This window comes from Diuraphis noxia, unplaced genomic scaffold (assembly GCF_037042655.1).
Source record: "Diuraphis noxia isolate RWA-SAM2 unplaced genomic scaffold, SU_Dnox_SAM2 contig0001, whole genome shotgun sequence".
In the NCBI taxonomy this organism is placed as follows: Eukaryota; Metazoa; Arthropoda; class Insecta; order Hemiptera; family Aphididae; genus Diuraphis; species Diuraphis noxia.
Genome location: NW_028301711.1, coordinates 247,485 through 266,400, shown reverse-complemented (window position 1 = coordinate 266,400; position 18,916 = coordinate 247,485). Strand labels below are relative to the sequence as shown.

The following is an 18,916-nucleotide window of genomic DNA, read 5'->3' as shown; positions in this document are numbered from 1 at the left end:
TACCGCTTTATTTTGAAAATTTTGATCAATTATGGAAAAAAAAGTATTCGAAAGATCATAATTAACTGTTTCGTCATCATCATTATTATCATACAAAAATTTATTTTGTGTTTTTATATTTTTCTTTTCTTTCATACCCTTTTTACATACGGTGGACAAATGACCTTTTTCACCACAATTGTTGCACTCGAAGTCCTTGTATCTGCAGTCTTTTTGAAAATGATTGGAACGGCCACAAATCCCGCATTTGATTTTTGACTCCTTGTATGTGTTGAACCCCTTCTTGGCAGTATGTCCATTATTTTTTTGTTGGTACTTCAAGTCTGCGTATTCTTCTTTTTTCCAGCCACTCTTGTCATTTATTGCAGCTTCTTTGGCTGTCGCGATTTCCATTAGATTTGAATATGTAACTCCAATTTTTGAGGCATCCTCTTCTAACAGACGATCTTGGATTGGTCCTGAATCCATTCCGACAACAAATATGTCTCTAATGACTGTTGTTAGTTCCGACGAAAACCCACATTTTGAAGCAAGATTTTTGACACGTGCACCCCATTGGCACACCGATTCATCTTGTCTTTGTTTAGCTTGATAAAATGTATACCTAGCCGCGAAGTACGATTTTATTGGTTTGAAATATTTGTTCAAACTTTTCATTAGAGTTTCATACTCAACATCGTTTGGCGTGCTAGGAACACATAAACTAAAAAGTACTTTGTGAATTTCCTCACTGACTGATGATAATAGAATGGCTCTTTTTTGAATATTATTTTCGATGGCATTTGCCAAAAAAAAATTTGTCAATTTTGACTCAAAAATTGTGATATTCATACCTGTTTCAAAGTTTCCAGGTGACCCAATAACTTGATTGAAGTTAGTTATGGATTCTGTCTTAGGAGTTGCCATTTTGTATTAGTATGAATACAATACTTGAAACTTCTAATGCACTAGTGATTACGATTAAATTATTATTTTCTTCGTCGCCAATTTGTTATGTATTATAAATATAAATAATAACATAAACGTATTATATAGACATTTATTGTTGACAGTATAAATCGTAATGACGTACAATATATTTCTACTCGCTAATAACCGATGGACAGTCCCCACCGATCGTAATATGATACTTATGATTATTGTTAGTATAAACAGTATAGGTGTACCTAATATCATATAATATAAATGCTGAATATGCAACAATTGCCATCTATCGGGAAAATTTAGACAAACTTTATGTAATTCATGTAATCTCAAGCTTCAACAACCAAATTTTGTACCGGTTTTCTTCCACAATTTAACTGACTATGATACTCACTTTTTAGTAACTGAGCTTGGATATGATACAAACACAATTTCGGTTATCCCAAATAGTGAAGAAAAATTTATTTCGTTTTCGAAATATATCAACAACTCATTCACAATCCGCTTTATAGATACATTTAGATTTATGTGCTCCAGTTTATCAAATTTAGCCAAAAATTTAATAACACCAGACTTGGAGAAGTTCAGAGAGACGAGAAAACATTTTCCAATCGAAGACATGCCACTCGTTACTCGTAAAGGTGTTTACCCTTATGAGTATACGGATGGATGGAGCAAACTGAAGGAAACGCATCTGCCGAAGAAAACAGATTTTTACAGTACATTAACAGAAGAACACATTAAGGATGAGGAATATAAATTTTCAAAGACTGTTTGGAACCATTTCAACTGTCATACGCTTGGAGAGTATTCAGATCTGTATCTTAAAATTGACATCATGCTGTTAGCTGATGTGTTCGAGAACTTCAGAGACCTTTGTGTGACAACTTATAGCCTGGACCCGGCGTTCTACTATACTTGTCCAGGCTTTTCTTTTGATGCGATGTTGAAACATACTTCAATGAAACTCGAACTACTTCATGACTATGATATGTTGCTGATGATCGAGAAAGGTAATGATATAATATTTTATGATATAATGTTACTATTTAATAATACATATAACATGATTTATTTTAGGTATACGTGGTCGCCTTACGCAAGCAAGTATGAGATACGCCAAGGCGAACCACAAAAAGACTCCAGATTATGACCAGGCAAATCCAAAATCATGGCTAGTATACCAAGACTGTGAGTTTTTTTTTTTATAATTTTAATTTATTCAGTTAAATATATTTTTCTTAATTTAAGGCATTAACTTGTATGGATGGGCCATGTTACAATACATGCCATACGGGGGGTTCAAATGGGTTGAACCAACACTCGACAAACTGAACAATTTGACTGATACTTCACCCTTAGGAAGAATATACGAGGTGGATATATCCTATCCGCAAGAATTACATGATAAACGCAACGACTTGTCTTTTCTACCGCAGAACAGTATACCTACTGGTTCAAAAGTGAAAAAACTAATGGCAACATTAGAGCCCAAGAAAAATTATATTGTTCACTACCGTAATCTACAGCAAGCCATTAAAAACGGCCTTAAAGTAGATAAAGTAAGCATTTAATTTACAACAATTCTGCGATGAAGACATTTTTAACGTTATAATATTTAAAGGTACATAGAGTCATTGAGTTTAATCAGTCGGCATGGTTGGCAGATTACATCAACCTGAACACTGAGTTACGCAAGAAGGCCACAAACGATTTCGAGAAAGATTTTTTTAAATTAATGAACAATGCAGTATTTGGTATGTTATTATAAATTATAATTTTTAATTTTTCACAACATTTTCTTATGATTTTCCAGGCAAGACAATGGAAAATGTTCGCCAACGTATACAAATTAAGTTAGTATCCAGTGAAAAGTGTTTGCAGAAAATTATAAATAAGTCAACGTTTAAGCACTGTACAACTTATAACGAGAATCTAGCAGCTGTGTCGCTAGAGAATAAAGAAATTAAATTTGATAAACCAATATATATAGGTAACTATTACACACACACACACACACACACACACACACACACACACACACACACACACACACACACACACACACACACACACACACACACACACACACACACACACACACACAAATATTATATTTTGATGTTATTAACCTTAAATTAATTGATTATTTGTCTATTATAGGTTTTGCGGTACTTGAAATAAGTAAAACTCTTATGTATGAGTATCATTACGATGTCATGCAAAAACATTATGGTAAAAAAATAGAACTCATGTATACAGATACAGGTAAATATTTTAAAACCAACTTTATTTTCTTATACTGACTAACATTAATTTTTTAGAATCACTGGTGTACCATATTATTACGGACGACTTTTACCAGGACTTGGCAAATAACGTCAATTTGCTAGAACGGATGGACACAGCATATCTCCCGAAAGACTATCCGTGTTACATTGCCGAGAGGAAAAAGATCCCAGGTTTGTTTTCCGACGAGACGGATGGACTTGTTATGACAGAGTTTTGTGCGTTACGGGCAAAATCATACGCATATATTCTACAAGGCAAGGAGAAAATCAAAGCCAAGGGAATCCGTGGGCACGTGGTCAAGAATCACATGACATTCGATGACCATAAGAAGTGCCTGTTTGATGACCGTGATTTAGACGTTTACCATCAAAATGTCTCCATACGTTCATTCAAATACCAGCTCAAGACCATTAAATCCAACAAATTAACTTATAATAACTATGATGATAAGAGGATTATACTCGAAGACAATATACAAACCTATGCTCATGGGCATTATAAATTTGTTTGTTAATTGTATTCATACAAAATATGTATATATGCAGTTTATTTTATAGTAATAAAAGTCTTATATCTTATTTCAAATCTTGTTATTATTTATATTTCCTTTATACATTAATTTGTTTACATTTGAATCAACTTACATTGCAAAGATACATATAGGGTAGATATTTGAGAGTATGTCACAATGATATTTAATATACATATCATTAAATGTATACGTGTTTGATAAAATAATTAATAATAAAAATAAAACATGTCGAGTTTTTTTTTTCTTAGTACTGTTGTATGTACCAATATTACTTTATGCTAAATAGTTAAATTGTTCATATTCTGTATTCATAATAATAGGCCAACGAAGCAAATGAGCTGAGGCAGCAATTTGTAAAATTATATTTAAGGACGTAATAACCACGAAACGGGGTCAGTTGGCGGGAGTCGTGTGACTCGATTACCACTGACCACCAGTGTCAGAGCCAGGTGGTGATCGTGTGACTCGATCGCCACTGGACGTCAAAGTGTTCAATAAAAGTACTTATAATTAATTTGTTCGTTTATTGGTGTACGTTCGAGTAATCAGCGTATACGACAAAGTGGCGCCCAACTCGTGGCTCGTGATTCTACGACCTGTGTGTGTGTGTGTGTGTGTGTGATATATACACGTTATTTTTGATTCAAGATTTAAGTGTTACTCTACGACCATTTGTGTGTGTGTTTGTGTATATGTGTATACACGATTTTTTTTTGAGAATTTTTTTCGTGATTTGGTACCTCAACCTTGGCACTGCTTGTATGTGTGTATTATATACACGTTATTTTTGATTCAAGATTTGTGTACCTATGTGTGTGTACACGGATTTTTGAATTTACATGAATTTATGCGTGATTTGGTACCTCAACCTTTCCACAGCTTGTGTGTTATATATACCTAGACGATATTTTTGACTCAACATTTATTGCGCATATATTTATGTTTTGGTACTTACCTCAAGTATTTATTTTATTTTTTTTTATTACATGTATTTATTTTGGTATTTCCCTTAGCACAATTTTCGCGAATACGAATTTTTGTGCAAAGTGTAAATTCGATATTTTGACTTGATATGTACATATTATATATTTACGCGATATTTTGACTTAGCGTGTGTGTGCATTCATACAGCATTATTGTGCATTTTTGAGATTAGGTACCTACGTTACGAAGAAATACAACATTAATGTTCACATGTGTGAATGACATAACTTTAAAGGTTCGTATTTAATTTTATTATTTTTATTTTTATCATGGTAAAAAAAAAATAAAAGAAAAAAAAAGTAATCTAAAATATTACATTGAATTTTGAATTTTTAAATTTAAATAGAATATTAACTATACTGCTTATTATAGGAAAAATTTTCAAATTACATACCTACTATTTATTAACTAGTAACTACCTATAGGTACAAAACAGTTATAGGTACGTGTTATTTAAATTAATATTTTAAGTTACATATACACGTATAATATAAGTACATAATGAATATGAATATAAGGTCTTATTATATTCATTTAACAAATAATAACAAATATTACTCAAAAATTGTTGTAAATGTATTATTATGAATAAAAAAAAAAGGTGTGAATAAAAATAATATCTTATATTGATATATTTTATCTTTTTAATGCATAATATACCTTTTTATCTTTAATTCAATGATGTATTAACTATGTTTTTTTTTGTCTATAAAAATTATTAGATTTTTAGAAATGTATAAGTTATATTTAGCTCATCAATTGACCAAAATATTTTATCTAATGGAACTTTTAACATACCTATATCATAAATAATTACACAATAGTACATACGTAATAATCAATATTGTAAGATTATTATAGCTAAGTAATACTTTTTAGACCTAATATCTATTAATCAAAACTGCATATTATTCATTTTTCTCTAATGCTACATTGTTTTTTTTTCGTTTCCTGTGTTAATTGTTTTATGATTGATGTTTATACTTTCGTAATTTTAAAAAGAACAAAAAATGTTATTATCATACCTTTCGGTTATTGACTTATTGCAACATATTTCTCATTTCAATATGAAATAGTTCAACAAATTGTTAAATTTTGGCGTGTAAGCAAATTGCTATAATTATATATTTATAAGTAGGAAGGTATTATCATGTCATATACTCTTAAATGACATCTTTATTTTATATCTTTAACAACATTTTATTATTTGTATACAAGAATAATGTGAAATTTAACTTCTATTGAAAATTTATACAGGTACATATATATTTTTTTTATCATTTGTAATTACTAATTATGTTGTCATATATTTACTTTACCTGATTGTTGACTTGGGTTTTATACTTTTATTTCTATTGTAAATTAAATTGTAATTTTTCTAATTTAAATTCTAATTTTTTGTAAAAATTTTTTAACACATTACATTGTACAAAAAAAAAATTAAAATATGAGGACATATTTATAGTTATTATAAGTTAATTTGTTGGATTTAATGGTCTTGAGCTGGTATTTGAATGAACGTATGGAGACATTTTGATGGTAAACGTCTAAATCACGGTCATCAAACAGGCACTTCTTATGGTCATCGAATGTCATGTGATTCTTGACCACGTGCCCACGGATTCCCTTGGCTTTGATTTTCTCCTTGCCTTGTAGAATATATGCGTATGATTTTGCCCGTAACGCACAAAACTCTGTCATAACAAGTCCATCCGTCTCGTCGGAAAACAAACCTGGGATCTTTTTCCTCTCGGCAATGTAACACGGATAGTCTTTCGGGAGATATGCTGTGTCCATCCGTTCTAGCAAATTGACGTTATTTGCCAAGTCCTGGTAAAAGTCGTCCGTAATAATATGGTACACCAGTGATTCTAAAAAATTAATGTTAGTCAGTATAAGAAAATAAAGTTGGTTTTAAAATATTTACCTGTATCTGTATACATGAGTTCTATTTTTTTACCATAATGTTTTTGCATGACATCGTAATGATACTCATACATAAGAGTTTTACTTATTTCAAGTACCGCAAAACCTATAATAGACAAATAATCAATTAATTTAAGGTTAATAACATCAAAATATAATATTTGTGTGTGTGTGTGTGTGTGTGTGTGTGTGTGTGTGTGTGTGTGTGTGTGTGTGTGTGTGTGTGTGTGTGTGTGTGTGTGTGTGTGTGTGTGTGTGTGTGTGTGTGTGTGTGTGTGTGTGTAATAGTTACCTATATATATTGGTTTATCAAATTTAATTTCTTTATTCTCTAGCGACACAGCTGCTAGATTCTCGTTATAAGTTGTACAGTGCTTAAACGTTGACTTATTTATAATTTTCTGCAAACACTTTTCACTGGATACTAACTTAATTTGTATACGTTGGCGAACATTTTCCATTGTCTTGCCTGGAAAATCATAAGAAAATGTTGTGAAAAATTAAAAATTATAATTTATAATAACATACCAAATACTGCATTGTTCATTAATTTAAAAAAATCTTTCTCGAAATCGTTTGTGGCCTTCTTGCGTAACTCAGTGTTCAGGTTGATGTAATCTGCCAACCATGCCGACTGATTAAACTCAATGACTCTATGTACCTTTAAATATTATAACGTTAAAAATGTCTTCATCGCAGAATTGTTGTAAATTAAATGCTTACTTTATCTACTTTAAGGCCGTTTTTAATGGCTTGCTGTAGATTACGGTAGTGAACAATATAATTTTTCTTGGGCTCTAATGTTGCCATTAGTTTTTTCACTTTTGAACCAGTAGGTATACTGTTCTGCGGTAGAAAAGACAAGTCGTTGCGTTTATCATGTAATTCTTGCGGATAGGATATATCCACCTCGTATATTCTTCCTAAGGGTGAAGTATCAGTCAAATTGTTCAGTTTGTCGAGTGTTGGTTCAACCCATTTGAACCCCCCGTATGGCATGTATTGTAACATGGCCCATCCATACAAGTTAATGCCTTAAATTAAGAAAAATATATTTAACTGAATAAATTAAAATTATAAAAAAAAAAACTCACAGTCTTGGTATACTAGCCATGATTTTGGATTTGCCTGGTCATAATCTGGAGTCTTTTTGTGGTTCGCCTTGGCGTATCTCATACTTGCTTGCGTAAGGCGACCACGTATACCTAAAATAAATCATGTTATATGTATTATTAAATAGTAACATTATATCATAAAATATTATATCATTACCTTTCTCGATCATCAGCAACATATCATAGTCATGAAGTAGTTCGAGTTTCATTGAAGTATGTTTCAACATCGCATCAAAAGAAAAGCCTGGACAAGTATAGTAGAACGCCGGGTCCAGGCTATAAGTTGTCACACAAAGGTCTCTGAAGTTCTCGAACACATCAGCTAACAGCATGATGTCAATTTTAAGATACAGATCTGAATACTCTCCAAGCGTATGACAGTTGAAATGGTTCCAAACAGTCTTTGAAAATTTATATTCCTCATCCTTAATGTGTTCTTCTGTTAATGTACTGTAAAAATCTGTTTTCTTCGGCAGATGCGTTTCCTTCAGTTTGCTCCATCCATCCGTATACTCATAAGGGTAAACACCTTTACGAGTAACGAGTGGCATGTCTTCGATTGGAAAATGTTTTCTCGTCTCTCTGAACTTCTCCAAGTCTGGTGTTATTAAATTTTTGGCTAAATTTGATAAACTGGAGCACATAAATCTAAATGTATCTATAAAGCGGATTGTGAATGAGTTGTTGATATATTTCGAAAACGAAATAAATTTTTCTTCACTATTTGGGATAACCGAAATTGTGTTTGTATCATATCCAAGCTCAGTTACTAAAAAGTGAGTATCATAGTCAGTTAAATTGTGGAAGAAAACCGGTACAAAATTTGGTTGTTGAAGCTTGAGATTACATGAATTACATAAAGTTTGTCTAAATTTTCCCGATAGATGGCAATTGTTGCATATTCAGCATTTATATTATATGATATTAGGTACACCTATACTGTTTATACTAACAATAATCATAAGTATCATATTACGATCGGTGGGGACTGTCCATCGGTTATTAGCGAGTAGAAATATATTGTACGTCATTACGATTTATACTGTCAACAATAAATGTCTATATAATACGTTTATGTTATTATTTATATTTATAATACATAACAAATTGGCGACGAAGAAAATAATAATTTAATCGTAATCACTAGTGCATTAGAAGTTTCAAGTATTGTATTCATACTAATACAAAATGGCAACTCCTAAGACAGAATCCATAACTAACTTCAATCAAGTTATTGGGTCACCTGGAAACTTTGAAACAGGTATGAATATCACAATTTTTGAGTCAAAATTGACAAATTTTTTTTTGGCAAATGCCATCGAAAATAATATTCAAAAAAGAGCCATTCTATTATCATCAGTCAGTGAGGAAATTCACAAAGTACTTTTTAGTTTATGTGTTCCTAGCACGCCAAACGATGTTGAGTATGAAACTCTAATGAAAAGTTTGAACAAATATTTCAAACCAATAAAATCGTACTTCGCGGCTAGGTATACATTTTATCAAGCTAAACAAAGACAAGATGAATCGGTGTGCCAATGGGGTGCACGTGTCAAAAATCTTGCTTCAAAATGTGGGTTTTCGTCGGAACTAACAACAGTCATTAGAGACATATTTGTTGTCGGAATGGATTCAGGACCAATCCAAGATCGTCTGTTAGAAGAGGATGCCTCAAAAATTGGAGTTACATATTCAAATCTAATGGAAATCGCGACAGCCAAAGAAGCTGCAATAAATGACAAGAGTGGCTGGAAAAAAGAAGAATACGCAGACTTGAAGTACCAACAAAAAAATAATGGACATACTGCCAAGAAGGGGTTCAACACATACAAGGAGTCAAAAATCAAATGCGGGATTTGTGGCCGTTCCAATCATTTTCAAAAAGACTGCAGATACAAGGACTTCGAGTGCAACAATTGTGGTGAAAAAGGTCATTTGTCCACCGTATGTAAAAAGGGTATGAAAGAAAAGAAAAATATAAAAACACAAAATAAATTTTTGTATGATAATAATGATGATGACGAAACAGTTAATTATGATCTTTCGAATACTTTTTTTTCCATAATTGATCAAAATTTTCAAAATAAAGCGGTAAAACCGTTTACAGTTAATTTAATTGTACAAAACAATAATGTAAGCTTCGAAATTGATACCGGTTCACAACATAGCGTAATTTCAAAAAGATTATATCATCAACTGTTTAGTCATATCAAATTAAAAAAAAATGACATTTCGCTATCTGATTACGTCGGCAACGACATTAAACCGATAGGAAAAATATTTGTCGATTCGGTGTACCAAAATAAAAAATTTACAATGTGCCTTTATGTTATCGACAATGGTGGTCCTCCATTAATAGGTCGAAATGATATAAAAAACATAAAATGTTTTACCTTGTTTAGTATTGAAAATGACGTAAGTGTCGATAGTATTATAAAAAAATATAACAATGTTTTTAAAGATGAAATAGGCACTTTTAACAAATACGAAATTTCATTAAATATCAAAGCGGGGGCAGTACCTAAATTTTACAAACATAGGTCTATTCCATTAGCATTAAAGGGAAAAGTTGAAACCGAAATTGAGCGTTTAATCAAAAGCAACATTTTAGTTTCCGTCGACCACAGCGAATGGGCAACTCCAATAGTACCAATATTAAAACCAGACGGCACGGTTAGAATTTGCGGTGATTTTAAAATAACAATAAATCCGGTATTAGAAGGGACTGAATACCCTCTTCCAAAAATAGAACATTTATATGCAAATATTAGTGGTTCAAAATATTTTTCGAAAATAGATTTAAAAGACGCATACCAACAAATGGTTATTAAAGAATCTGATCGCAAATATACCACTATTAACACACATAAAGGTTTATTTAGCTATACACGCAACCCTTTTGGAATAAAGTCGTCAGCAGGGGAGTTTCAAAAAGGTATGGAAACTTCAACAGCAGGTCTTGAGGGCATAGGTATATTCCAAGACGACATTATTGTTGCAGGTTCCACTATCACAGAGCACAATGCTCGTTTAGACAAATTACTAAATGTATTGTCAAATGCAGGTTTAAGAGTAAAGTTGAATAAATGCAAATTCATGCAAAAGTCAATTGAATATTTGGGTCACAGGTTAGATGAAAATGGTTTACACACACTAACAAAACACACAGATGTTATAAACGATGCCATTGTCCCAGAAAATAAAACATTGCTAAAATCATTTTTAGGTTTAGTTACGTATTATATAAAATTTATTCCAAACGCTGCAAATATTTTAAAACCATTGTACACTCTTTTACGTAACGGCAGTGAATGGAATTGGACACCAAAATAGGCGCAGTTCTTTCCCATGTGTACCTAGATCGTACTGAAAAACCTATAGCATATGCATCAAGAGTTCTATCTGAGTCAGAATGCAAATTTCCACAAATTGAAAAAGAAGCTTTAGCAATTATTTACGGGGTTACGAAATTTTATGACTATTTATATGGTAGGCATTTTCTATTAGAAACCGACCATAAACCGTTAATATATATTTTCGGTGATAAGAAAGGTATCCCAATTTACGCGGCTAATAGATTACAACGATGGGCCTATGTTTTATCATCATTCGATTTCGACATAAAATATGTAAAATCCGAAGATAATACAGCCGATTTTTTATCACGAATAAAAAGTTCAAAATTAAAAATTGAAAATCATAATGAAGAATGTATTAGTCTTAATTTTATTCACGAACAATCACCTTTCACATTAGACTGGTCTAAAATAAAAATTGAAACAAGTAGAGACACAATTCTCGCCAAAGTATTAAACGCAGTCAAAACAGGAGAATGGAATAGTGATTTTTCTAAAAATTTAGAACTTAATTCATATAATTTACGAAAAACTCAAATTGCAGTGGAACAGGGATGTCTATTATGGGGTTACCGTGTTATTATACCAGCTAAATTTCGAAATAATATACTCAAGGAACTTCATTCGTGTCATATGGGTTCTTCCAGTATGAAAAGTTTAGCGAGATCATACTTTTGGTGGCCAGGAATGGACAAAGAAATCGAAAATATCACACAAAGTTGCGTCAATTGTATTAATGTCAGGCAAAATCCGCCAAAATCTGTAACATCACCTTGGAAATGGCCAGAAAAACCGTGGACTAGAGTGCATTGCGATTTTCTTGGTCCATTTCAAAATAAATATTTTTTTGTCATTGTTGACGCAACCACAAAATGGTTAGAAGTATTTCAAATAAATTCTATGACAGCAGAAATTGTTATTCAAAAATTTTCAGAAACGATAGCACGATTTGGAATTCCAAAAACAATTACATCAGATGGTGCAAAATGTTTCACTGGTTTTGAATTTCAAGCATATTGCAAAAATCTAGGTATAAGGCATATGACAGGCGCTCCATTTCACCCAGAATCAAACGGCTGTGCGGAATCAGCAGTCAAAACAATAAACATTTTTTTTTAAAAATGCTCGACTGCACAATCCCAATTAAATAAATTTCTTTTGATGTATCGTAATACACCTCATTCAACAACACGAGAAACGCCAGCTAAACTAATGTTAGGTCGATCAACACGTTTACAATTTGACGCGTTAATGCCGAATACAAGTGAAGTGGTTATTGAACGACAAATATCACAAATAAACAATGGTGGTAATAGGATAGTATCATTTAATACAGGTGATAATGTTTTAGCTAGAGATTATAGGAATAATAACAATAAATGGCAAAAGGGTAAAATTATCAAATCCATTAGTTGTAATACACACGATGTAGAGCTCGATGACGGAACTATTTGGAAGAGACACAATGATCAATTACTCATTGATAAATCGCTGACACCAGCGAATAATTCAATTTCACTTACACCCACTAGACAAATAAATGAAAATACTGAAAATATCGAAACCGTAGGTGCAAAACAAAATCCTGATACTATAATAATAAATAAAACACCCAGACCAATTAGATCTAGAAAACCACCTCAGCGATATTCTCCAAGTGATTATAATTAATGTAATTAAACTTACTAACACACTAACATAGCGATTAAGCAATACACAAAATACTACTTATATACAGGGTGTTCCAAATTTCATGTGACAGCAGATTTCAGCATGATATATTTAAATTAGGGGAAAATTACCTATGTAAAAACTGTTTTGAATCATATAATCTAAATTAATTTGATATTAAATATTTTTTTATATTAATTAGGAGGGGAGGTTTGAGGGTCAACTTTTAAAATTCAAATGGGAACCTATATTTTTGAAATATGATTCGTGCACGGTTTAATTTTTAATGAATTTTGACGGTTCATTTACATTTATGTGATAATAATTGGAGGAGCTATCGACATCTGAATATTGGTGTTAATTTATAAAATGTCAACAGTGAATAATACTAAAAGTGCTTCCGTTGTACGACCTTAATAATCCGGGTATCGAATTATCAATTTATTACAGTATACAGTAGTCAGTTCAAAGTACAGTATACCGTTTGATATTATAACTAGGTATCATATAATTTTATCAATGATATTATGATATTATATTTTATAACCTTAAAATTATTTGATGTTTACCAATCAAAATACATAAATATTAAATGCATAAATCATAGGCATCATATAAATATAATATAATAATATACAATTTATAATAATATGTCTATGTACTAAAATACTAAATAGCCGTATTAACATAGAACAACATAGAAGCTAAACTTGATCAGCTGATCGGGTTTACTTTACGTTTACCTATTATGATCTAAAGCCTGAACCTAGGAAACGAGCCCGTAAACCAACATGATGTTAGATCCTTGTTTACCCATATTCAGGAAACGTTTACTGTATCATTGGCGGGGTATTAATTTGATGGGCGACATGTGATAACAACTGAAAAACGTGTAATGTTTACTTTGTTAGTGGAAACTGGAAATTGTCCAGTAATTTTCCAGTCTCCTCAAAATGTCCTCTAATCGTGAGAAAATCATCCGAGAAGTTTGATTTCCGTCTGGAAATCGTTGTCTAGTAAGTAGTTGATAGTTAAATAGACAATAGCTATAATTAAAGTAATTAACTAGTAACTACTCTATGAGTTACTTATAAATGAATTGTTATTATTATTGTAAATTTGAATACATTATTACATTTATGCATACAATTTCTACATATACATGTATTACTAAAGACCAGATTTTTGTGCACAAAACACCTAAAAATCAATTAAAATTCTGAATTGTGCAAAATTCATGTGGTATTTCTAATTAGGAAACATTAATTTCCCAGCTTTTATTTCATATTACATTATTACCTATGCATAAATTTGTGTTTAGTAGCCAGTAGGTATCTATAATATGTACAAATCCATACCTATAAAATATAATCTAATTTACAATATTTTGTTAAAATTAACCATCATGGGAATGAACTGTACTATAATGATTAATAAAAAAAAACTGTCATTGTAGTATTTGTATATCATGGTCGTCAGTCGTCACATCTTCATTGTTCAAAATAAAACTTAAAATTAATTTACATGGGTAAAAATTATTTCTATACAATTTTAAATTTGGAATTACACAATAACAAATTGTAATTCGCACAAGAATCTAATCTTTATTTATAAATTAAAAACGAATTTATAGTAATTTAAATGCTTTTTTTTTTACAAAAGTTGTGAAAACTTATATTATGTTTCAATCATTTAGATAGAATATTGAAGAAATTGTTGTAATAAAGGAATATCGCTGTTATATTCAGTCCAATCATATTGGATTACATATTACAATAAATTCTAAACAGTCACAACTGCAACAACATTTTATTCCAATTATGATTATAGAAGTATGTATGAAGTTAATACTATGTATGATTAAATAAATAAAATGGACTCATTAAATTATTTATTGTGTACTAAACCAAATAATTTCTTGTATATTATTGCATTAGGTGTTCAAATATGTATACATTTAGGTATAATAATTTGCATGAATATAATAATATACATCCTAGGTATAGTATGTAGTATTGTTATAGTCATAGTGATACTCAGTGATAGTACCTATCTTTGATATACTAATCTATACAAGCTCCAAGGTTAGGTCTATAAATTGTGTGCTACTTCTATGATAATTGATAACGCTTGTCACTTATTACTTTATAATTTTTTATTTGACAGAAAAATGCTTTAAACTTAAAAGTTAAATTAAGTATAAATTAAAATACATAATATCTAAATATTTCATTATTTCAATCTGGTTGATATTATTTTCGTCAACTGGTTGTTATCGTCTGAAAATGTTTGCATTTATTTTAAACTGACATCAGAAGACTAAGAACTCTATTTACTCTAAGAAGGTAGTTGTTTATATCATAGAAAAATTATATTTGTATTCATCACCATCATTAGTTAAAATTTGAGGATATGTATAGTTTGATTATTTATCAATTTGTAAATGCCTTTAAAGTCGTATTTAATTATGTTAGTATAACAATTTACGTACGCAAGATAGATATCTAAGAATAACATAATATAGAATGCTTAATCCAGTTTTATATTCTGAGTGGTAATGTTAATACATTTACTTATCTATTATCAATACATTACACCATATACAGTGTTATATTAAGGGGCACAATTCAGTATATTTCAGCACCTAAATATCTATACATATAATACTAATGTATTTAATATTATTTTACTTCAATTCCTGACTCATGACTTAACTTAATTTTTATTTAGCCCATTGATTTAAATTAAAACTGTTTTATTGGATATGATCCATTTTCTTCAAACAGTTTAGGAAAAAAGTTTACTTTTTTAAGAATTAATTCTAAGAATTAAAACATTTTTAAATTCTTGAAATGTAGACAAGTTGAACCATTTTGAATAAGACATTTTTAAATTTCATAGTCGTCATTATTCTCAATAAAATTATTCTTCAATTAATCTAAAAGTCATTATTCATTATTGTACCTATCTAGGATTTCAAATTAGCTTTTTTTATCACAACTCTAAGTGTAATCTTAATTTCCTAAGTTTTCTAATGTGACATCATTGTTTTTATTAAATCATATTCTCCATAATGATATCATAATGAAAAGTGGACAAATCAGAATATTTTAGATACTTATATCTAGATTTGCTATTTTGCTAATAATTATTTTCTACTAATTTGTTTAAACATTGATCGCATTAATTAATAGTGTATACCAATACCTTAAGAAGATGATTGACCTCATTTAAACCTCTGGCGTGGACCAAAATTCCGCAAGTAAAATGGCAGTCATAATTATATTGTATTGAGAGTATACACTTGTTGAAAGTAAAAGTATGCGAGTGTTTTAAACAAATAGTTGGTACCTATATTGATATAACTTTTTAACAACTTTTACCTATATTTTACCTTGCATATCTTGCATATTCCTTGCTAATTTGAATATACTAAAATGTACTAAATGGTTCAACAATTATTTGTCTTTATATCCTTTCTTATGAAAATTGTACACATTTCAAATTTATATTTATTTAGTAAAATTAAATTAAAAGTTTTAAAATTGCCCTAAATCCAGACTGAAAATGCTTCTAAAAAAATGTTCAATCCCGGTCTAAAACCAGTAAAACCTAACCTCATTCACCACTCAGAATACATATATTATGATTTTACTGGTGCAATTGACATATTTAAAATACTTGATAATTATGTTTGATGTCATGATTAGGACTTTGATGTTGTTATAATTAATTAATAAGGTTATAAGGTTTCTACTTATTAGAGCAAAAAAAATTTCATAAAAATGTAGTTTAAAAATTCAAATTGCTTACACAAATGTGATATACATATTTTACTAATGTTGTGTAAATATTGTGTAACTTACATGTGATGATCCATGCTGCAGATGTTAAACCCTCCTATGGCCTATCATTTTTTTTTCTTGCTCAAGCCATTGGAGCAATAGGTACAATTATTTTTTAAAAAAAAAGGAAAAATTGATAATACATTAATAATAATTAAATACATTTTTAATAAATTCAGTCAAAATTGTCTTGTTCTAGACTTCTAGAGTATACATATTTGCTCATATTTTTATGCGTATATGTTTGTGTTTAAAGCTTTTAAGTCTCTAAGTCTAGCCATAACCTTTAGTCTTTAATAAATGAATTATTAATTTTAATAAAATTAATGTAACAACATCCAAGCCCTAGTTATTATAATTTAATATTAGATTGATCATATCTTAATGTTGTGAAAAGGTGATGTTTTTTCAAAATCTGTTTGATTTTATATGCATCATTCAACATTATGTTGAACGCGAGGTTTAATCATACAAGTTTTTGAAATTAATGTTGTCATTTTGCAGCGTTTAGAAATGATATACATATTTAATATTAAGTTGATTCAAACATAATATGAAAGTATAGGTATGTAAGTATGTTATTAGTCTTACCAAGGCTCGGAACTTAAAGCATTTGCATATTTGTTTAGAAAGTGCATATTGAAAATCTGATTCGATACAAATTTGATTCATAGTAAGTATACATATTACAAATACAAAAATGTTTGTTGCATAATTTTGAATATTTCGTGATTTTTTGTACAAATTCGCATATTTTAGGTATAAGAACATTAATTATATACAATAATTAATAATATTAATTATATGCATATAAGTAATATCATAGAATTAACGTGAATAATTTTTTTTTTTAGAAATTTATACTTTTATATTGTTTGACAAAATAAATTAATTCATCAACGGCTATTACCATTGCTCCCAAAAATAATATTATAATCTTTATATCTACTACTGAGAACTTGTAAAGCTGACCGCTGACCGGCCCGTATTTATTTTTATTCAAATTTACCACTGGATTAATATTTTGTACCATGATATAAATAAATTGTATAATCGTAGGTAATTAAATACATAAGCGTGCGGTGTTAATTTTTTTTAAATTTCTTCTAATTTTTTTTTCAGACACCTACCTAATTTAAATTTTTAAATTTTGTATGTAAAATGTATTTTATTCAATAAATTGCATATTTTCCAAATTTTTACTGCATATTTTTAAGTTCCTAGCCTTGGTTATTATTTATTATTTAAATTTATAAAATATGAATAGGCACCTACATTAGTCAAAAATACAGGTAGGTACCTAACCTATTTGTATACATTTTAAATAATTGTATGCAGTATAATAACATTTATACAACAATTTGGTATAATTAGCTATTGCTTATTTGTCAACTGAATGATATTTATTTCTAATTTTATATTATAAATAATAAATATTATGTAAAATTATTGAGGACACAAAACCCGTTCCATAGCATTGATTATAAATAAAACAATATCCAATATACATAATATGTAGACGGTACCTATATTATTATCTAATGCCTTGTTTTATTTTTATTTTTATTATCAATAGAATCATGTGACTTGACCTATGTAATATAAAATGAAATTAAGATAACAAATACACGTTTTCTTACTGGTAAATTGGTAGTTAGATAGCGTACAGATTATAAAGGTTGTAGGTACAACAATGCATCGGCGTATAACAGAAGCACAAAGTATATTATTATTATTATTCATTGATGGCATTTTTACAAATTAAATACAAAATTCGAATGTAAATAGCTTCTTTAATTATCAACCAATAATTATGAATGATACGTCAAAATTCATTAAAAAAAAATCCTATATGAATCATATTTCAAAAATATAGATTCCCATTTGAATTTTAAAAGTTACCCCTAAAATCTCCCCCTTTTAACTAATAAAAAAAAAAATTAATATCAAATTAGTTTAGAGTATGCGATTCAAATAAGTTTTCACATAGGTCATTTTTTCCTAATTTGAGTAGATCATGCTGAAATCTGCTGTCACATGAAATTTGGAACACCCTGTATATATATATATTTTTTTTTTTTTTTTAAGGAAAAAGATGTTGCATATTCAGCATTTATATTATATGATATTACACCTATACTGTTTATACTAACAATAATCATAAGTATCATATTACGATCGGTGGGGACTGTCCATCGGTTATTAGCGAGTAGAAATATATTGTACGTCATTACGATTTATACTGTCAACAATAAATGTCTATATAATACG

The 18,916-nt window shown here is 29.6% G+C and overlaps 4 protein-coding genes and 1 long non-coding RNA gene across 5 annotated transcripts; 3 read left to right on the top strand and 2 right to left on the bottom strand.

The window, feature by feature from the left end:
* Positions 1-1,482: 1,482 nt before the first annotated feature.
* Positions 1,483-2,498, top strand: LOC149059103 (uncharacterized). The gene is made up of 3 exons (XM_089217485.1): positions 1,483-1,937; positions 2,005-2,115; positions 2,176-2,498. Exons 1-3 carry the CDS (start codon positions 1,544-1,546, stop codon positions 2,496-2,498), a joined length of 828 nt encoding a protein of 275 aa, XP_089073611.1. The 5' UTR covers positions 1,483-1,543.
* Positions 2,499-3,093: 595 nt separating this feature from the next.
* LOC149059102 (uncharacterized) lies at positions 3,094-3,730 on the top strand. The gene is made up of 2 exons (XM_089222599.1): positions 3,094-3,192; positions 3,249-3,730. The coding sequence occupies exons 1-2, from the start codon at positions 3,120-3,122 to the stop codon at positions 3,728-3,730; spliced, it is 555 nt and encodes a 184-aa protein (XP_089078725.1). The 5' UTR covers positions 3,094-3,119.
* A 2,442-nt stretch (positions 3,731-6,172) lies between these two features.
* On the bottom strand, positions 6,173-7,112 carry LOC149059101 (uncharacterized). The gene is made up of 3 exons (XM_089222591.1): positions 7,088-7,112; positions 6,660-6,764; positions 6,173-6,603 (listed from the first exon to the last, which is right to left on the bottom strand). Exons 1-3 carry the CDS (start codon positions 7,110-7,112, stop codon positions 6,173-6,175), a joined length of 561 nt encoding a protein of 186 aa, XP_089078717.1.
* Positions 7,113-7,369: 257 nt separating this feature from the next.
* LOC149059100 (uncharacterized) lies at positions 7,370-8,385 on the bottom strand. Its single transcript, XM_089217484.1, has 3 exons — positions 7,931-8,385; positions 7,753-7,863; positions 7,370-7,692 (listed from the first exon to the last, which is right to left on the bottom strand). The coding sequence occupies exons 1-3, from the start codon at positions 8,322-8,324 to the stop codon at positions 7,370-7,372; spliced, it is 828 nt and encodes a 275-aa protein (XP_089073610.1). The 5' UTR covers positions 8,325-8,385.
* A 4,639-nt stretch (positions 8,386-13,024) lies between these two features.
* Positions 13,025-18,914, top strand: LOC149059099 (uncharacterized). Its single transcript, XR_016189683.1, has 2 exons — positions 13,025-13,816; positions 14,497-18,914. It is a non-coding gene; the product is annotated as an uncharacterized LOC149059099 (long non-coding RNA).
* The last annotated feature ends 2 nt before the right edge of the window (positions 18,915-18,916 follow it).